The sequence below is a fragment of the Sinocyclocheilus anshuiensis genome, unplaced genomic scaffold, assembly GCF_001515605.1.
Source record: "Sinocyclocheilus anshuiensis isolate Anshui unplaced genomic scaffold, SAMN03320099.WGS_v1.1 scaffold1462, whole genome shotgun sequence".
Classification (NCBI taxonomy): domain Eukaryota; kingdom Metazoa; phylum Chordata; class Actinopteri; order Cypriniformes; family Cyprinidae; genus Sinocyclocheilus; species Sinocyclocheilus anshuiensis.
Window position 1 is genome coordinate 173555 of NW_015558644.1, and position 22576 is coordinate 196130.

The following is a 22576-nucleotide window of genomic DNA, read 5'->3' on the forward strand; positions in this document are numbered from 1 at the left end:
TCCGAACGTTGTTTAAGCGACATACACCGGTATTGCGGTATTTTAAAAATTCATATCATAACAAAAATAAACACCGGTATTCGGTATGAACCGGTATACCGCCCAGCACTAGTGTAACATACCAAAAAGGTATTTTTTTTTTTTTAAGAATGCTGTGATGTCTGTACTAACAGGTAAAATGGTAAAAAAGGAAGACACCTCACAAAAGCTGTGGAGAACATGCCATCAGGGGGTAATTTTTTCTATTTATGGTCCTATTTTAGTACCATTTTCAGGACAATTAATATATAGTTCTCCCAAAAATGAAAATTCTGTTATCATTAAATTACCTTTCAAGTTGTTCCAAACCTGTTGAACCTGAGTTTCTTTCCTCTGTGTTTATTTCTGTGTGGAAAAAAAAAACACTATGGAACTGAATGGCTACTATCAGCTGTTTGGTTACCAACGTTCTTCAAAATATCTTCTTTTGTGTTCAGCAGAATAAAGAACCTCATACAGGTTTGGAACAACATGAGAGTGAGTAAATAATGACAGAATTTTCATTTTTGGGCGAACCATCCGTTTAAGCACCTAACATCAGATACATAATCAGATAATTATGATATATCATTTATTTCTCATGCAACCCTTCATGTGTTAGCAGTTAAATCCTTAATTCTGACCTAATTTATATATTTTTTTGTCTTTTAATTTTCCATACAATGGACATCAATGGCTCCAAAGTTATTTGGTTCCCAACATTCTTCAAAATATCTAGTTTTGTGTTTCACAAAGGAAAGTAAGTCATTCAGGTTTGTAACCACATGAGGGTGAGTAGATGATGACAGAATTGTAATTTTTTTGGGTGGAGTATCCCTTTAAATCTTGTAGCCTAATATATGGGCTTATTATAGGCCTAAAATGCAGCTGTAGCCCAGGAGACGACAACAAATAAACCTGAGTGCTTGCATCTGTCAAAAAGTTTGGTTACGTGCGTCTACACCAGACACGAGTGAAACTAGATCGCTCCCATTACAATCAACAGAGCCGTCCAAACTGGAAGCGGCTGTTCAGCTGCCGGTCGCCTTGTTTCTATTTTTGACGTAGTAGCTACATTATTTCACTTGTCAGTCAGAAATAAAATTACTTTATTTACATGCATGTGAATTGATTGCTTTGTATTATAGTCCTTTTATATATAAACAAGTTGTGAGTGTTATATAAATGTAATTTCAATTTGAAACCGCTGATTTTAACTGTAAAGGAAGTTTTATTGCATATGCTAACTGTTATGACAACAATGATAAAACTGAACCGGATTATTTTCTTGTATAACAGTAACATGTAAACAATGTCTTTATGCAAAATGTAACTTCTCATTTTTATCTTTTGGGCTTAACAAACCTGTCAGGCAGCTTTATTTCTCTCCGTTAGAGTCATGTTTTTGTAATAGACCAGCCTGTTGAAAGATGTAGAACAGAATTACAGATAGAGTTCGTGGTTTAAGAAAGTGAGGGAGATAAAAGTTTCCTCAGAAGACCAGAACTCAGGGATGGCCAAACAAATGTCAGAATGCTAAGATGTACTGTATGTGACTTGTCAAGGTCCTCCGTAGCTTCTTCTGCCTGAAAAAATTGATGTCCTAATCTGTGCAGCTTGACTTAATATAGGGCATGTATCATATGAAAATTAGATTAAAGAGTTTGGGGTGTTTGTTGAGTGTGTGTGTATGGGTGAAAGGAAAATCATCAAGGGTCAATGCAAGGGCCATGTAGAAACAGAATACGTAAGTCTTAAAGGCGTAGTAACAAAAATGTTTTTAAAGAAAGACTGACATTTTATCAGTAACTTCAAGGAAATAAAAATGGTTTTAATTTGGTCAAACCATTTTAAACCTGCTAACACAATCACAGACCTCTAATGTACTTTGAGCGCCATGCCATTTGAAACCAGCTCTAGTTCTTTGCTCTTTAATCTGAACAATATGATCACATTATTTCACATCCAGAACTTTTAAACACATCAGTCTGCTATCCCTAGAGAACCGCAGAACTGTCTAGAATGGTGAGGACGTTGAGCTCAGGTACTTAATGAATGTTGAAGTTCCTCCTGTCCTGTATGGTTTAGGTTTGGACGGAGGCCATTGAGTTGCGGTTTGGCAGAGGTCATTCTGCACTGGCTATTTATTTCATGGAGGGCTATAATTGCTCATTTTTACTGAAATTAGGCTGCAGCAGCAGGAGTCCAAAGGCATGGCCTCATTGGCAGCAGCTTGGCATTGGCGCTTTCCTCTCAGGGCATTCACATGGAGCGCTTTCCTCATTCACAGTCTGCATGCAACATCCACACGTATTGCATATTGTCAAATTCTTAAAGGGGTCACTGCATTTTTTTAATTATTTTATAATGTTCTCTGAGGTTCACTTATAACGTTAGTGTGATTTTTACATCATAATTTAAAATCATAATCTATCCTGTTTTTGAGCCTCTCTGCAGAACGGTCTGTTTTTATAGGCGGGGCGCATTCAAGACTCGCAAGTAAACGCCCACTGTTATGATTGGCTAACAGTTTTGGTTAACAGATGGATGTTGCAACGTGACTATAGACGACCGAACTGATGTCCAGAACTGATGAACAGTAAACATGTCCCGCTCTGTTTCTGACATACTCCAAGCATTCGTGCCACTTCAGACCTGAAAGAGAAATTGATTTGCGACATGACGCAACAGCGCTCGCGTCCGATGTAGATATGTTAGGATCACAAGGAAGGCAATTCAAAGACTATTTTTCACAACTTACACTACACATTGTCTTGTAATGTCATCTGTATGGTTGTGTTGATGGAGTAATCCTGTGTTTGCATCTCTAGTATTTCCTCTCCTATTGCTACACGTATGTATCAGTGGGCGGGGCTAAACAGGCAGTGATGTAGAAGCAGGCGTTGATCTTCTCCTGCGGAGGCGGGGTTTAGCTACACTATTACGTCATAAAGTGGCACGTTCCAAAACTTGGTTTCAATAAAAGCTGTTTTTAGACTAAAGAGAAAGTTTTGTGTTTTGACTCTTACAGGATGTTTTTATAGTGCATTGACCTGTTATATGTCAAAAGATCAAGGGAAATTTGATTTCTCACCTTTAATGCTATAATTTTAAGGAGCAGCGTTTGTTGGGTATTTTAATGTTGGTCAAGGTTTCTCTCACTAAAAACAGTTATAATTTAGAAACTGCTTATGATTAGAAACAGGCATTTCAAGCATTTAAAAAAAAAAAATGTCCTGCAGTTTTTCACCAAAATAAAAGCTCTATGATTTAACATTTGAAAGAAAAGAAAAAGACAACCATAAATTAGTATTGTAATTGCACTGTTGTTATATAAAGTAATAATTAAATGAAAATAAATTATTATTATTATGTACCTTATAGTTGTTATGATACATTGTGGTATAATACTATAGTGATATTTCCTTATTGAATTATTTTTTATAATTTAATAATAATAATAATACATGAATAAAATGTATAATAATAAAAATGGCAATTAGATGTTTCACAATTTTTTTCTGCTTTTTTTATTAAATAATGCACTTACAGTTTCATGGCTGATAAAAATATTTATGGCGAGTAAATTTCTCATGTTACCAGCCATTGGCAGGTGTGGCAAAATTTTAGTTTTAGGCCTGGATTAGGACCATGTACAGTAAATGTAGGCAGGCAGTCATATGATAATGTGCTTATTGTGACTTCACAACTGTCATGACTTCTGAATGACCTGTAGCTTAAATTTTCTAGATGGACTAGGGAGGCAACTTTGAGTTGTAAATATTCCATAGTATATAAAAATATTTTATTTCAAAAAACCATAAACATTTCTGTTTTCCATGATATGGCCCCTTTAAGGGCTTATATTTTGATATATGAGGGGAAAGAACACATTCTGTTTAAATAACACTGCATTTTTCAGAAGTATGTCCTCAGACCAACTTTATAATCCAAAACATTCACCCTGTGTCAGTAGAATCAAGAGCAACATGCTTTTCCCATCTTGTCTTCATAACACACACCACATCTTACATGAACTCTTGTAAACAGACATTACTGCTGATTGTTTCTGGTCAGATTGTGTAGGGCCACTAATAGAGATGGTTCTAGATTTGTTTCTCAATCAAACTCTAGGTTACCATGCACGTTTTACTACAGGTGTCCACTGGTGTGAAGATTTTATTTTATTGTATTTTAATGTATTTTATTTTATTTAAATTTAATTTAAATGAGAAGTTATGTATTCTATTTCATATTTCTTAAACCGTAACGTTTCTTTTTTCAGTGTTGTCAAAAGCAAATCATAAAGCATGCATGCTGAAGACAACCACGCTTTCTGTACATTTTACAGATGCTCTTTAAAGCAGCAGACCTCTGGCGTTTTTGGTGATATTGAGCGAGTTTCTTCATGTTGTGGACATGCACCCATTTCAGCTCATGTGCACTTAACTAATGAGCTGATGAGCTACTGAAACAGGTGCCACACGAATACAGGTTAGATAAGGAAATATGCATTGCTTATGGCAGCAGAGTCGAAGTGCCAGGATCAACAAAGTACAATAGCATATCAATAGCAACAATAGCATGACTTAAGCTGCGGATTACACTTTATCACTGTTTGCATTGTTGCTCCAAGCTGATGCAACACATTGTCATGTTATCAATTTCAGTATTGATAGCAACACCAGTGAAGTTTATGTTTAACCAAACCCATTTTGCTACCACAGCAAAAACACAAGTGTATACAATCCGTCATTTATTTATTTAAATTAATTTATTACATTTTATGTTTAATATTAACCCTAAAAGGGCCGACGTATCTTGGGGGATACAAACATTTCAGAGGCTGTGGCGAGAGGCAGTGAAAGTGTTGGTCTCATTTCTTGGTTTCATGTTAAAAGGGTGTTTGTTGTGAATATTTAGATCTGGTGACTTTGTTGATGCATTCTTTGTTTAGCTCACAGGCAGCATTTAAAAACATCATAGCCACCTGTAGTGGCAAAATACTCACCCTCATATAAATGTTGATGTATTTCACATATTTCCAATATTTGTAGGGGATTTGTTGCTAGCTTATTATGTTTGTAGCCTATTGAAATTTGATGAATTTAATTTTTACATTTTTCATAGTCTGTATCTCAGGGGATACGTCGCCCTTTTAGGGTTATTAAAAACATGATATTTTTTACATATGGACTCTGTGGCCTATAGGCTTTAGACTTTGTAGCCTATTTCAGAAAATTAGTTCAATACTCAAAACTCTTAAATGATAATCTATTTTCAATCATTTAATCATTAATAATTTAGTTAGCAATATTGGATATAGTTTTAGGTCATAAAATAGGATACTTGACAAAAACACATGCCAGCTTATGTATAAAAATTGACATAATATATGTACAAAATATATATGGTTTGCATATGTGTTTTTGTTTAGTATTGTATTTCATACATCAGGTTTTTATGTCTCATATGCAATTCATTGCAATTCAGTGATTACTGAGAGATAGACAAACAAACCTTCCTCAAAAGCCTGCATATTCGACATTTACTTTTGAACATGAAAAAAAATTAAACATTTTTAAACATAAGAAAATGATAAAAGCCTAATCAAGAAAACCCAAACTGGTTCAGCCCAGTACTTGTTCATGTTCATCTTGAATTATTAACAATATAATTTTTATTAATTTACATTTTAAAAATCACGAAAGATTTCACAGCAAAAACACTTTACTTTATAAAAAAAAAAAAAGCATAAACTTTCAATCAGAGGGCAGAAGGCATGAAGTAGATTGTGTACAACAGGTCCATCATCAACATTGTGATCATGCTGATTTATAGGCCCACGAAATTTGTGTATCAAATATGATACAGCAGGCTAATATATTAATAAACAGGCATTATAATTTTTGTTTAACACACTATTACAACAAATGTTTACTGTATGTTATGAGAGAATAAAATGTAGTCTAGCTAAAATGTTCTAGCATGCATTGCCAAACAAGCATTCTGTTATCAATCAATTTATACCTCCAGAGGGATACAAACATTAAATAAAAAATAAATAAAAGTAAAGTTTAAAAAAGAAAATCGCAAATTTTTATGATTTGTGTCCTAATAAGATGGAAAATAGCAATAAATTAATTTTCCAGTGTCTATTTATGGGCGTGCCCTTTTTAGGGTTAAGAGAAATATTAACAAACATAATTTTAAACTAATGTAAAACTGCATTTAAATTCATGTAGCTTTCCAGTATTTCGCAATGAAGTAAACTGAGTTTTTTCAAAATTATTGAAGAAAACGAAAATTCATTTAATAGCAATTAGTAGTTTTCTCTTTTTCTTGTTGTCTTTTTTTTATACTGTTGAATTGACTTTGCTTGATAGTATTGAGTATATTGGTGCTTTTGAAATACCTAGACATGATGTACATGTGACTGCATGTTCAGGCTGGTGTAATATAAGAGGCAACTTCTTAGTTTCAACACACTAATTCCTATAGTCAGAGAAGAGCATGTCTAATTGTTTCATTACTATGGCGAATGTAAGAGTGATTTGTGGTATTTTTGGTGGTGGAATGGCCTAAATATGGGTAAACAGAGCTGTCTGTGTAGCTTGGAGCGCTTTCTGACACTCACTAATGGAGGCATGTTTGGGATTGTTTGGCGTGGGAGTATTAGCAGTGTGTTTCTTTCCGTATGGGGTGCTATGAGGAGGGAGGAGGAGATTGTGATGATTCTGGAAGAAAAGAGGGTGAAAGAGAAGGAAAACAGTATGGTTTGAAAGCGGGGGGCAGGGTTGATAATTCTGAACACTCATGCATGGGGTGATCTGGCAGCTACACTGGTGTGTGCTATGAGCTTCTCGGATGAAAAAAACCTGCAGCCTAGCACAAGTGTGGGATCAGTCACTCAGAGAGGACAGGAACAAGCTGACAATGGCTTGCTTAGAACCCTGTAACATTGTCTAGAAATCAAGAGACATTCTGACTTTTCATTACTGTAAGTATTGTGGCAGAAACATGGTGAAGTGATGGTATTCTAATGGTACTAATTAATCCGATTAAACGAAATAATCATATTTATGTACTATAAGAAAGAATATCAAAGTATTAACAGAGTCCATATAAAAAAACATAGTATTTGCATTATACATGTATTAAAAAAAGTGGTATTACATGGTGTTCTCATGGCTTTTGCCTAAATCTTAAAACTTAGACTAGGCTGCAGTCTACAACTATTTTTAAAGTCGATTGATCTGGTGATAATTGAACGATTGTTGGATGGGATTGTGCCCAGTGGTCCATTTACATTTGCATAATGATATTTATATAACATTTGCTATAAATAATGCTAAGTGTGTAAAATTGTTTAAAACATAAGTGTTAAAATAAAGTGATTTGGAGGAAGGAAAATATTTAAAGTTTCAATTGTTTAATTTAAACCCTGAATTTGATGTTTAACAACAATTACATTATGAATATACTTTGATATTTAATCACTTGTTTGCTGTTTAAATGCATTATTACTGGAGTCATTACTCCAGTTTTCAATGTCACATTATTCTTCAGAAATCATTCTAATATGCTGATTTGCTGCTAAAAAAACATTGTTGATTATCATCACCGTTGTGCTGCTTAATATTTTTGTGGAAACCATAATACATTACGTTTTGGATTTCATGATTCTTATGTTTGTGGAGTTCGGGATTCTATTCTTTGAATAAAAATAGAAATGTTTTAAACCGTTTAAAAGTCTTTATGGTCACTTGTGATCAATTGAATGTGTCCTTACTGAATAAGTGTTAATTTCTCAATAAATAAATAATAAAAAAATCTTACTGAAACCAACATTTTAAATAGTAATGTAAGTGAATGTTTTTTTTTTTTTATCCATAGAAATGTTTTTTTTTCACTACTTTTACATTTATTCATGTACACTGAAAAAAGAACTGGTGTATAAGTAGTTTTTACTTAGAAAATTGCTAGAAAATTACTAGTTTTATATAGAATTTATTTTTATATATTATTTATTTTTATATTTCTAACAATTACAAAGAAGCAGTAACAAGTATTTTCTTGTAATATGTACTTCAGTAATCTTAGTTTCATTTAATACTGAGTGCATTATGCAAAGACCCACCATTCATTGTTATCGTTGTCATTATCAATTGTCATCATTTTTATCAATTTGTTGTTTTAAGACTGCCCTCTGACCCGCCACCCCCTGTGTTGTGCTACGCTGCAGTGTGCTATGCTTCGCTAACACACCTCTAAGGCTCTGGAAGGAAAGACATGTGCTTCATGAGCCCTCGTCTGCAGTCTTGTCATCACTGGCGGCCCTGACATAACACAACCGGAAATATGAGCCACGACAGACACAGGAAAAGTTAACTCAGACCCCGAGAACTGGCACTGTGGCCCGGGCAAGAGATTACCAGACTTGGAGAGCCATGGAGGAATGAAGCATTAAGGTTTTGCAAGGCATGAAATGACAGCAGAGGGTTTTCCAGTGAAATTGTCATGCCAGGATGTCTAGACAGTGGAACGTTTTTATTGGCAGAGTCGGAAAAAACAGTTGGTGTTGATGTGTTGCAGTTGGTCAGAGAATGTTAAATGCAAATGCTGACTGTCTCAAAGATACATTTACTTTCATGTGTTTGGCTGGCGGCTTTATCCAAAGGGACTTGTATTGCATTCAGCTTATTTGTTCTTGGGAATCAAACCCATGACCTTATTGTTGCTAGCGTTGTACTCTATATCCAACTAGATAAAACTACCCACAGTGGATGCATTGTCTTCCTCGAAACTGTCCAGACCTCGTGGAAAGTTGTAAACTGCATTTGCCAAGACTCATGCAAAGTCTGTACTAGTGAGCCAAGGTTGCATTTGACCTACAGCAGGTTTCTGCTCTCCATGACTCTATAGTGTTCCATTAAGAGCTGTGTAACCCAACACCCTCTGCCTGCAAAGCATCAGTGCTCAACCAAACCATTTCCGAAGCTCAAAAGTCACCATTTAGTTCATCATAAATAGTTAGAAATTATTTGTTACATTCTTTGAATCATTACATTTGTCCTTTTGTTTCCATTCAGGAAACACTGATGCCAATTTGTTCGCTGCAAGCCATGGGCACAGATTGTTGGTATTAATGAGAAGGATGTTGGAAGTCTGCTTTATTATGGATGGGTGACCTTTGATCTGTGGCTTATTGGAAAAACATTAGTTTCTCGCTGCTCATTTGGCTGGACTGAGAGGGAGTCCTCCCTCTGATTAATGATCTGCCCTGCGGAGGTGAACGAGGCAGAGAGACAGAGCAGCTTTGTTAAATACAGTCTGTTGAAAACTGGAGCCAAATTATACTGGACAAAATGGAAAAACATCTCATGCACACAGTGTCTTCAGGAGATCCTGTATAAATGGTGTTTTAGGGTGGTTCCTCAACTGTGGGCGCTATTGGCCCTGTGGACTTTCAGAAAATAATACTTAAACACTTTTACTAGTTTAATTTGTGCACTAACAATGTGCAATAGTGGACACTGTCAGAAAAAATGTGGAAAAATATTACCTTTAGGTAGGACTGTGCAAAAAAATAGAATGCGATTTTCAAGCTACACTAAATCGCGTTCATAATCGCAATGAATCGCCTGCGATTTTGAACGCGATTTTGTGTAGCTTGTCAGTGAACTACGGCTCTGTGTAGTAAATGCCGCTCCATCTGAAAGCACATGCTGGAGATTTACTACTAATCACAGGAGCGGCTTTACTGACGAGATGCTCATGAAAATTGCATTCGATTTTTTGCACAGCCCTACCTTTAGGTGTACAGCTTGTTCCTGGGACGGTATCCTCAAATGTACACCTTTATACCTGATCAATATGCAACCATTAGAGATATATCAGGTAGAAAAGGTACCTTTGGCTTTAAGGGTGAAAATTTGAAGGTACATTTTTTTTTTTTTCTGATACTGTTTACATGCTTTTTTTTTTTCATTTTTATTGAAATATCACAAACATTTCCACCACAATTCAAATAATGTATTGAGTTTAAGATCTTTTTGTAGATTGACAGTTCAAAAATGTTTGGATTAAAATGGTTGAATTAAATGACTAATTTCATATAATTTAATAAGTACACACATTTAAATATTTTTTTTTATTTAATTACATTTTTTAATTTAGTGAATTTTAATATTTTTTGCTTTTAAAATATATTTTATAACTTCTTGCATAATTTGACAAAAATACAGCTTGGTTGGAAATGGCTTGCCATAATTTTTTGTTCACCAATGATATTAATTTTTTTTCACACATCAGATGCCTCATTTCATCTCTAGCTTGCTGTTGTGGTCAAAATAAACATATTTTCATCAGCATCATTAACAATAATAATAATGATGATAATCTTTTTAGATAATCTTTTAGATAAAGTTTTAAGCATGTAAAATTTTTATGGATATTCATAGTTTGCGATTGAATAGTGGCGAAATTAAATGAAGGCATTCTAAAAAGTTTCCAAAAGTGTTTTAATGTGACATACACACACACACACACATATATATATATATATATAGATAGACAGATAGATAGATAAAATAAATAAATATAAAAAATAAACAATGTTCACTCTGAAATGTCCAGCAATGTGCCTTTTGTGTGTATCTTTGTGACTGTCGTATTCTCCTGTGGAACTCTGACTAAATAATGCAATTTGTGTTTGCCGTGCATGAAAGAGAGAGATCCTGTCGCATTCTCTCTCTGTCTGCTGCCGTGGAGTGATTGGCTGTGTTCCCAAACAGCTGTGCGATTGCGCTCCTGTGAGGAGAGGTAGGGAGAGATGACGGCATGACAGTGCGAGAGAGAGAAAGGGAGGGTGGGAGTGATCTCCATTCACTTTTCCACGCTGCTCCCCGAACCCTCTTTTTCCCGCTCGTGCTGCCGTGGAGGGATCTCTTTAATTGCATTCCAGAGGAATTTCTCTTGCAGCTGGTGCTTCAACTGACGGGAGCGAGTGGGAATTGTGAATGACTCTGCCTGGAGGAAAGAGGGATTTTCAGTGAAAAAAGCAGAGAGAAGAGAGAGAAAATAAGTTATTTTGGAAGAGGCATTGCAAGCCTCAACTCTTTTGTCATTCGTCTCTTACAGATGAGGGACTCCTCGTCCTCATTTCTCACACGCTCTTTACTGCGACGGTTTGGCTGTCTGGGGAGCCTGCGAGGCAGCGTATGTAAATAAAGCACAGGGTTTCTATAGGCTGGGCGGACTGCCAGTAAGTGAGAACCTTCAGGGCTTTCTCTCGCCGATTCCTTGTGGTGAGAAGCGCACCCTGACTGGATCAACAAGTCTGAAGACGGACAGCTCCTCAAATCATCAGCGTGCACTGGCGAAAGCAGGAGCTGCATGCACCAGCCTTGGCAAGAGAGTGTTTACGAGTGCAAGAGAGGCAAAACAGACAACACAGCCTGGAGAAAGACTAGAAGACGGACTGTTCTTCCGCGTGCTTTCACTCTGGATGCGTGCATTCGCAACAGTGTTTATCTTCTGAATGAGTCAGAAAGTCTACCAATGCGCCCAAGCGGGTCTCTGTGTGACATGTTATTTTTCTTAAACAGATTGAGCTCTTTCCAGAATTGGATTTGAATCAGAGAAGGGGGAGGACTTGGATCTTGTGTTTCCCACATATACCCTTTTTTCCCCGCTTGTCATTTTTGCATGCATGAAGGACCCTTGCCCTGCACACGAAGACAACCGCCTGAGACTTTGTCTCCGCTGTGGTTACTGGTCTGAAAAGTCTTAATTTGTTTTTGGGGGTCTCCTTTGTCTCGACGGCTCTGCACTAGTGGAGTGAAGCCCGACTGAATTGATCTTTTGTCTGAATCTAGGGTTCTTCTCACGGTGCGAAAATCCCGCAGCCCCCCCACTCTGACCCCTCTAAAATCCCCTCCTTCCATCGCTCCCACATGAGTCCCCTCGTACCCTTCCTCCCTCCACTCCCACACACCTCCTCGTCTTCCATCCACATGCCGCTGCGTTGGGCGAGCATGTGAGAGTAGTGTGCATGTGTGCCTCTGTTTGCACGTGAAGCCAGAAAGCGGACGCCAGGATTAGGTGTGTGGAGGGTGATGCTTTGCTGGATGCATCTACAGTTGACGGATTCAGGACCAGGAGGACACGAAACCATTCCTAAGGGATTCCGCAACCACTTTACAACCCGAGCACCTGTGATTGCATGTGCATGGATTTCATTGCATGCACTTACATCGGACTGACAGAAGAGGAGAGAGGTGGATAAAGACGGTATCCTGCCATGTCTGAAGTGTGATTGTGGTGGTGTGATATCAGAGCTGGTGCCAGCACGCTGTGTTTATCCAGGCTCGTCATGAAAAAAACACGCAGCACCACTCTGCGCAGGGCCTGGCCCAGTTCTGAATTCTCGGACCAGGTCTCCGATCGCACCCGGTCACGGAGCGAGAAAGACTACCGGCTCCACAAACATTACCCTAAACACTTCATCTCTCACTGCCCTAGAGGATTCATGATAACAGGTCAGTTGTCCTTTACGCTCCACTGGTAGAAGAGACATTTTATTAATTTGCTCGTCTTATTTTACAGCCCTCCTACATTTCGTTTTTGAAAGTAATCCCAAATTTAAAGCTTGCTCTGAACGGGTGACTTTCACCAGATTTAGGGCCATGAGATGATTATGTCTGATGCATTACAGATGCAGGTCAGCTATTTTTAGCATTGGCTTCACACTGTCTAAACATGCTGTTGTGTGTGCGAGTGTTAGCTGAGTTTTGTTGCATCTGGAGCTTGTGTCGAGCAGCTACTCCAGGTTTTAAGAACAGTCGATTTGATTTGGAATCTGTTTGCTTGTAAATGTTTGCTTTTGGTATTTTATTTTGTTTGTTAGATATTTTACAAGTTTCTAAAGATGGTTCAGTGAGGTTGACAAGTTTATGTAGATTTTTTATTCACGTTTTTGCTTTAGCTTTATTATTTTTAGCAGCAAAGATTTACAGGGGATGAATTTAGAGATGCAACGTCTCCGAGAGGATTTTGCCATGCTGGTTTTATTGTGCCGTTAAAATGTCAGCATGGGAAACTATAAATTCATCCTCTGAAAGCAGAACAACTGTAGCCATCAAAGTGCAACTTGTTATTTTAAGATAGTTATTGTCAGACTTCAAGTAGTTTTGTTCAATAAAAGTTTATAGATAGTTAGCCTACATATTTTATGTATATCTGTCAGATATCATATTGAATGTTGTTGTTATTTTAATGTTGATCCATGTGCACAGTATTAAGCTAAACTAGTTAAAATGAAAAAAAAAAATGCATCTTAAGACTATTGTATTATGTGACTTCCTTTTGCACTCTGTCCAACTGCTGCTGATCAAGAATGTGTCCCTTAAGAAATGCATCTGATTGAGGTCTGGTGGATGTGACCCTAAATCAACCTTAATTATACAATCAGTACTTCCACAGGAAATTTCAGTATTTTGATTTCCAGACCTAGAGAAGTCAGGAAAATAATGAAATGGACTTTAGGAGTTGAATATAAATTGTTCTAGTTCTAGTAGCTCAGCTCTGAAATCACCAAATGATTTCAAAATCCTCATCCAGTAATCACAAATAACTGGAAAAGTAATTGAAATTCAGTCTTAATGTCAAAAAGTTGTGAGAAGCCTGTTAGTCAGTCTAAAGGAAGCCCTGTCCTTAAGAGTGACTAGTCATTCGGACAACTCAGTCCAGTCGACTATGAAAATGTGTAGTTTTGCACATCCATATTCCAAATCTAGATTTGCGTTTATTACATGATGTGCTGAAATCAGATATGCTGGATGTGCTGAGACCTGTTGTCATGAAATGATATTTAAGCTACGTTGATTACACATGTGTTCGGTTTGTCATACTTTACCCGACTTGTTCAGACTCAGAGGGCAATAAATAACAGGATAAACTGCATCTCATATTTTGATCGGCTAATTAAGGTTTCCTGTTGGATGTCATTATACCAAATCACTGCAGAGAGATCCCAGACCCAAGCTCAAGGCCTGAAACAACAGTGTGCTCCCATTAAAAATAAATACTCTTATTGCCGCTGTGCCAGAACCCTCTCGTAACAGCTGCTCTCCTCTGTGCTAACGAGAGAATTAAGAGGTGATGACCAAGGATTATCCGATCCTATTTTGATTAGTCTAAGTCCAGCAGTCTTACCAGCAAAGTCCGAGAATATGTCATGTAAGCCAACAATTAGAGGGAATCCGAGCCTGATGTGAAGTGCACCACTTGTTGGTCCCCTAAAATGTTTTGCCTTCCATGCTTGGTGTCAGTGGTACATGAATTATGGTTCACTGGTTGATGTACATGAAGGTGCACCGCTCAAATTTACGCTGACCAGCGTAAAATGGCCATGTTCCGTTTGCTTCACTTGAAGCGAGAGAGGCTTGAGATAGAGCTGAATGGTAATGGATAAACCACATTGGTTTGAGGACCCTTCATGTTTCCTAGCAACATTGGGTGTCAACGGTTAAATGATGTAGTCATTGTGGTGTTTGGGTGTCATTTGGAGCACAAAGCACTAGCGTACGATTCAATGTGTGGGGCTCTGAAAGTGGGTGTACTTCTGCTTCACTGGCTAGTGGGAGGTTCTGTTTTAAAGTTGGTTATATAATTCATATTAAAACAGTCTTCATAAGAGCTGCGCTGCTTTGTTTACAGCGGTAACCAAGGAAACACTGTATCGCTGCTGTTCCATAAGCGCCACCTGCTGTCAGAGAGTGAAATTGCGTCTCATTCAGCTGTCTTTGTTTCATGCAGATGTTTTATGTAGTTTCACAAAACTAAAGTCAGAGGATTCCGTTTTTGTTTTAAAATTTCAAATTATACAATCTAATTTAGTTTAAAAAAAACTGCTAATGCTGCATGTATTCAGCATCTTTGTTTGGATTGTGATTCAAATGCAGTGGTTGCCTCTAATTTTGAATGGAAAGAGCACAGGCAAATCCTTAGTTTATATGAAGAGGGGTTTTGTCTTATTTTATTAGATTTGGGGTTTGTTTTAAAATTTCAATTTAGTTTTGTTATTTGACATATTTCGGTTTCACAAAGAAGTGTGCAGTATTTTGTCCAAGCAATAATAAAAGGACACCTTTTCATTTATAATTTGTCTTTTAATCTAATTTTGTTGTGAGAAAATCAAATTGTGAAATCAGTATCGTGAATCGAATCGAATCATTGAGTGAATAGTTACATCCCTAAATGACGATGAACAATAATTGTACTAATTTTGAATAAAACTACATATACAGTTTTACATTTCAAGTTACGTAAATGATCAAGTTGTCCATTGTTGGAATTCATGATATCATTAACTAATGTTAACAAATTGAAACGTTCTGTAAAGTGTTGTGAAAAATGTTTTGTTAATCACTGATTATCTTGAAGCAAATCTGTAAAATCTTGAAAAGTGTTTCTTAAGGTTCCTTCCACAAATACCTTTTTTTTCTTTTCTTTTTTTTTTCTTTTAAACTTACAGTTATGGACTATATTTTATTTATGTTATTCATGCAGGAAAGAAATGTCCATAAACAACTGTAATGCATCATCCTATTGTAGTTCTTCAAACAAATATTGGAAGCATTTGCTCCCCAATGTTGGTTAAAACCCACAGAAAATCAAATGACTCTGAATACCTCACATGGCTTATGTGATATTTTTAACGTGGTGGTGGTTTGCTGCCGGTCGAGTGAGCTGGCGGATTGTACTTGAACCGCCTGACTTGTGGCCTGGTTTCTCGTGGAGGAGTGTTAGTTGGGGGTAGGAAGGTAAAAACTATTAAGTAAAGGACACACAATCATGCACATGCACAGATAAAAAGTCGTAGGCTTTGGCTTTATGGTTGATGCTGAACTTGACCCTGTGCTTTCTTGTCTTATAATATTCTTCTGCGTTTCCAGTAGCACATTACTAGTGTGGAGCACTAATCCATGCAGGTCAGTGGGGGAGTCGTGGTATGCAGTATTCACATGCAAATCGGGTACGACGGACAAGGTTGATAACTTACAGCTGTACACAGACAGTTTTGTGAGGTTTTAGATTTTCTTATTGATTTGTTTTGACTGGCTCCTCCGTTTAGTCAATCAATCAATCATATTTTCCGGTGTCCAAAATCTTTGTTCCCCAGTTTAGTGTTTTCTCAGACAAGAAGTTTAAAAAAAATTATAGGGAATTTTATGCTGTCATGGGTGAGTTGGGAGAGAGATTTACTGTTATCTTACCTGGCTATCGCTCAGCACAAAATTACACTGACTGACTATAGGGGGTTTTCTGGAGGAGTTCCCAGTGTCATTAGGAAAGTAATGTTAGGGAAGTCTGCATTGGTTTCAAATGTGTAATTAATTTGAGGCAATAAGTAATACATTTTGGTTGCAGTCTCCTAAAGAAAAATTGTGCTACAGTGGAAAGATTAGTGCATTGCTAATTTAGGAAAACCCACCATACCTTTTAGCCTAAAATGGTAACTTCTAATGTAATTCAAACTACTACACATCTTTAGAATTTTCAGATCCACTTCGGACACACACGCATGCACATGTTCTCTCGCTCACAAGAAAAATGTCAGAGCTCCCTGTCAGCTCGTGGATTTTGGAAGTATTCACTTAAATGGTGGTGAAATCCCAGACTTTGTTTTTCAGTAGATTCTTCAAATGGGACATCTGTTCTGGGATAGACTTCCACCTGCAGTTCCTACATGGTCTTTGTAGACTTGTGTTCCATAATATTCCAAGATTTTCTGAATTAAGTGACCTTAAACTTTGTATTGCATTTACGTTAAAAATAAGAGACAGATTTTGTGGCACATATGGAACTAGATATACCTTGCCATTACACTATTAGGAGATTAATGATTTGTAGACTATTTATTCTAAATAGCTAACTGCCCAGATCAGATGTTTTCATCTTGAAAGGCATCTTAATGCTGCAATCAGATTTCACTCTGACTTTTCGTATACAGTCATTATTTCTAATCTGACCCCACTGGTATCAGACTTGCCGTAGTGTCACGTAACAGCTCTAAAATAAATAACAGCTGTTCCTGCAGTTCAGAGCATACCGAGTAATAGTTAGTTGATTTTCTAGATGGGACAAGCTTAGATGTCAGTAAACCATGTGACTGGATTTGACCAATTACCCATATCAACCTCTACAGCAGTAATGAATCCTCCTCACCAGCCGAGGTCCGGACAATTATATAGAAAAACATCAATTAATGTTTTTTGCCAGACCAGGGTATCTGCAGGATATTTAAGCTCAAATTTAAGACTTTTTAAGACCTGCACAAATAAAATTAAAATGACTGTAAAAAGCATGATTTGCAGTTCGGATACAGGTTTTCACAAAAACAAAAAGTTTTATAAAATGATAAACTTCACATTTCAGTCTTTAAACCATTTTTTAAGAGAATGGAGTGAAAAGTATCAATTATTATATTAATTTAATCAGTTATCATCAATCAATTGTTATATTAATTAAATAACAAATATATTTTACTGTTTTAATTGTTTAAATTTTCATAATGCATTATCTTGTCGATCCACCAGTTCACATTTACAATTCTGCGTGTTTGTAGCGTAAAAACATTGGTTGATTTTTACATTGGTCTAAACAAAAACAGCAGACATTGAAAATGCTAATTCATTCTCTGCCAGCAGGAGGCGCTTGGCAGAATATGGCGGTTTCCCCGGTAACTGCAGTACACAAAGCCATAGCAGCAGATGACTTTGAAACATGCAGCGCTCATATTTATTCAATGAAATCATCTCCTTATTTAAGTTTAATCGTCACATTAAGCCGTATCGCAATTCTCGTCCTTTCATCCACAAAGACCTGAAATCATCTTTAAGACTTGTACCGTTTAAATCTTATGCTCTTAAATTTGATACAACTAAGTTTAAGTCTTTTTAAGGACCCATCAACAATTTTTTAAATGCCATTGTTTTTCACTCACTGAAAGTTTCATCTGTCTGCACGCCGCTTTCTGCTCTCTTCACCGCATGCACGACTGCACGTCTGAACATAGCAATGGTTAACTGTAGTAGCAACCTGTGCCGCAGTGGGACCCAAACGGATCTACTGAGCTGACCTTGATGTGCTTGATATAAATTTGATTTTATTAGAAAACAGCATTTTGCATTTATTTATTTCATAATGTCAAAAAACTTAGCAGTCCGGATTCAGACCGGAGTCTGCCAGTTGGCGACCCCTGCTCTACAGCTCTATTTTTACACACTGTGAAAAATGCTTCCTTGAGAAATACTTGTACTAGCATATAAGCTGGTTAAGCTTCGCTGCATATCATAATAGTGATGTAATAGTGATTTGGCAAAATTAGAATATTGTGTTCTTATGAAAGTCCACGCATTGATATGAGTAAAATGTAATAAATGAAAAGTATGGTAGCAAGGTTTTTTTTTTTTTTTTACAGAAGCATGTCAGGACATGATGTATCTTGAACCATTACGGATCATAAGACATTCAGTAATGAGCAAAGAAGCATCTTCTGCAAACGTCAACGTCTTGCTAAAAAAGAAAGTAAAAATTGAAATTGTCATTGTTTTTCCACAAAACTTGTTGACTCCACTAAGGATCGTTTAAGGCTTTTTGTGCACATAAAAAGCTGTTTTGCTAAACCAAAGATAAACTTTTCCATATTTTTACATCTTAAGCACAGCTTGTCATATGTGTCCTATTACTGTCTTGCAAAAAAAAAATGTTGGGAAGATGCTTCACTGTGTCATTCCCAGTCATTCATCAGATTGGCTTTTGAGACACTGTTGTTTACCACAAGCTGTTTTGATTGTTGGAGACCGTTTGGGCTTGATTTGTCATTTTTGAATACTTTTTGTTTGTTTTCTGGTGCTCTGTGCATTTCCTTCCAGACTCTTTTCCAGAAGCTTTGGATGCAATGAAAAGGAATGCTTCTCTAGCCATTTGATTGGATGGGAACGCTAAAGTATTGGCAAGCCACTCAGAATTGCCATGTACCCACCACACAAATGCATACACACACACTCGAACACACACAGTTTCACACCATGTTTTCATTGTCCGTGATTTATTTGGATTCTAAAGATGTCGTGAAGTTCTCAACAGTCTCCCTTTCTGTCTTTTTTCAGTCTTGCTATCCCAATACCAATGCAAGCGGCTTCATATGTCTAGTGACGGCAGTTCAGATTCAGCATATGAAGTTCAATGAAGTGTTAAATGAGGGGTTTTCAAACTGTAAAGTTTGAGAGAAAACAAACTGTTTCACAACAGATTATTCTTGCCACTCTCACCTTAAGCTTTGGGGTTGTGAGGTACTATTTAACTTAATAATAGTATGTTTAATTTATATAGCACCTTTCCAAAGTAAATCTTTTCCAGATAATATTTGTCATTTGTTTTGATTAGTACAATGCCAATATAAAAACCTGTTGCATTTATAATATAAAGCTTACTTCTCACACTGTATTAATGAGACTATACATGAAAATATAGAGTTGTATATTTAATATTTATAGCTTTATATTTTACTAAGGGGGTCACTTACAAGGGGATCGTCATGTTCTTGGATAAAAGGTTAGAAAATCCCTGTTCTGTCACATTTGTTATTCATTTATATGGAAAATATAGTGGGTCCTAATGGTAAAACAGACTAATTGGAGCCATCAAGTAGCACATATTGGATTTGTGTTGAAAGCTTGATTTGATGACCTAATGCTGTGGATTCTAGTTTACAGTAATCAACTTTGTTAAATGCTCTAAATCCAGAAAAAGGATTTATACAGTCCAGAGCTGTCTTTCCCTCTCTCAGATATCTGTATATTTTCTCAATTCTTTCCTATTCCTATCCTAGATGACACACAGTCTCAGTAAACTGTAAGATGTCAGTGGGCCCCAACAGCTGCGCAGCCCTCGGTTCACGTTTTTTTATTTATTCTTCGTTTGGTCTTCCAGTTATTGCAGAAGTGACTGAAGCTGTAAACCTTGGAAGTTTTCAAAGATGACTTCAGCCTACTAATGTACTTTATTTTATTTGTTCACTTTGTTTTGCCTTTTTTTATGTCTTGGGCATTCTTTTAATCTTTTCATTCATCAAGCCTACTTTGAAATTCAGTTCAGGCCGTAAATTGCAGATTGTGTGACAAGAATACAGGGATAGAAGGCTGTTTTAACACAGACAAGGTTGTCAGAAGGGCTGTGCAGTGTCATCCAGCATTTCCAATGAAAGAGCGTTAAACTTAAAACATATCCAGAACTCTTTGTGGTTTTCTCCGCTTATTGCTCTGTAAAGGACAGCATTCATTTTGGAGTATGTCATGTTTATTGCCGTTCAAGCGTTCTTGCCATAAGACTGAATGACTGAATGAACGCTTTAGTTCAGTACATGTCCTGGTGAGACAAAGTTAAATCAAGAGTTTTGACCATTAATTGGGAGTTGGTTGGGATAGTTAGCTGGTTGTCAATGTTTTTTATTTTTTAGTAAAATTTTTATTTTTCATATTAAATTTGGAGTTAAACTGTAAATGTTAAATATAAACCCTTTTTTTCCAGTGGTATCTCACATATGTACATAGACCACTGAAGAAAAATGCAGCCTGAAAGCAAGAATGTGCATTTAGCTTTTCTTTAGCACTGGAGATTTAAAAGGGATGAATTTCACATGCAACTTCTTAGAAAGGGTTTTGCTGTTTAACATTTTACTCTTTTTAAGCTTGACTAGTGAAATACTTCAGACAACCCACTGACCTCTGTGACCAGTTGATTATGAAAATTTGTAGTTTAGCATTTTCCCTGACATTCATTAGATGCCCTACCGCAGTATTTCAGATCTTGAATTACATTTGGTCCTGATAAACGTGAAGTTTGTTGTTTGTGTTGTGTAAGGAGGTTGTAATTCATATGATGTCAGATTAATTTAAATGAAGATTTATTTACTGAAACTCTGCCTCCCTCTTAGACTGAAAGTCTTTTATTCCAGATGTTTCTGCTGATGTTTTGGCATCATAAGCAGACAGTGACTGTTTTGATCTTTTGGATTTGTTGTTTCAGTAGGCAGGCGAAACCTGCATTTTGTGAGAATGTTTCAGCAGTTGCTCAGTTAAAGTTCCCCTATTATGCCATTTTTAAGGTTCCTAATATTGTTTTGGGAGTCTCCAACAATAGGTTAACATGCATGCAAGGTCAAAATTACACTTTCCTTTTCTCAAAATATGCATTTAATATCACCTCATTTTCCAATGATTCTCAAATGATTTGTTCGAAGCAGTTCTAATATTCAGTCTCTCTAAACCTACTCTGCTCTGATTGGTCAGATGGCCCAGTCTATTGTGATTGGTCTACTGCATACAGCGTGTGTTCCGGAAACGATACGCCCATTGCCATAGTTCTGTAATTTGAACGCTTAGTTAGGGTTAGAGTTGAAAATATAAAGATCTATTATTTATACTTACAGGTTGTGATTCAGGGGAGCCAGCTGGTCCAAATAAACTGGGTATTGAGTAGTGTTAATTTCGTTAACGAAAAGTATGACGAAAAATGTTAGTTGACGAGCTTTTTTCTCATGACTAAGACGAGATGACAATAAGGTCGATAAACAATAACTGTGACTATATCAACATGCAATATTGTTGATGAAAAAAGATGAGACTAAAATGTATCTAAAAAAAAATAAAAACTATACCAAAATTTCATTTAATTTTCATCTAAAAAAAAAAGGAGACAAAATATTATTGCGGACTGCTGTATACGCCTCTACTACACAAGCTTTCATGTGTGTGGTTGCCAGATATCAAGAGCTCAAATCCTCAAATCAGAGCTTCTCTGTTAAAAGGATATGTTTTCTACCTGGTGTTTTGCTTATTTTTTGCAACCATACTCACGCGCTCGCTCTTCTTTGAAGAAGCGCCGACGAGGATCTGAAAACACAGACACACAAGTAAGCTAAGGTTTAGCGATCTCCATGTGAGATGTTTGGCTTAAATGAAAGTGTCATTCAGACAAAGTGGCATGAGATCTCGACTATTTTGTTTGCGATTGTGGTTGCTGAATAAATACACTTACTCAACCGCTTTTGTTTTAATAGAGAAACATTATTGCAATTTGGAATTATTGGATTTACTATTAGGAATTTTACTGTTAAAATATAATGTAGACGGAGAGAGTGCATATCTAAGTCTTTGATATTAATTTACATATTAAATAGCCTATAATAAATAAGTACAATAGATGAGGTAAAATAAACCATGAGTATGAGTCCACATTCTATTGATTTGTGCTTATTGGGGAAAGTGCAATACCTGAAATTTAAAAATAAATTTCTCAAATGACAAAAATCTTTTCGAATATAATTTTGAGGGGGGAAAAAAATTATCAGCTTAACTATTATACAGCATGACGAAAATGTGACAAAGTTTAATTTACTAAAACTAGACTAAAATGCTCAGACATTTAGTCGACTAAAACTTGACTTGTTTGACTAAATATGATAACTAAAAAGTACATTTGACACCAG

The 22576-nt window shown here is 36.4% G+C and overlaps 1 protein-coding gene across 4 annotated transcripts in view; it reads left to right on the top strand.

The window, feature by feature from the left end:
• Positions 1–22576, top strand: part of LOC107680916 (storkhead-box protein 2-like) — a 75713-nt gene that overhangs the window by 18775 nt on the left and 34362 nt on the right. Inside the window, exon 1 of one of the 4 annotated variants that reach the window (XM_016476998.1) lies at positions 12395–12560. The exons of the other annotated variants lie outside the window; for them this stretch is intronic. Coding sequence (XP_016332484.1) covers positions 12395–12560 — 166 coding nt within the window. Of the gene's footprint in view, positions 1–12394; positions 12561–22576 lie in introns of those variants that run through there. 4 annotated transcript variants of the gene reach the window in all.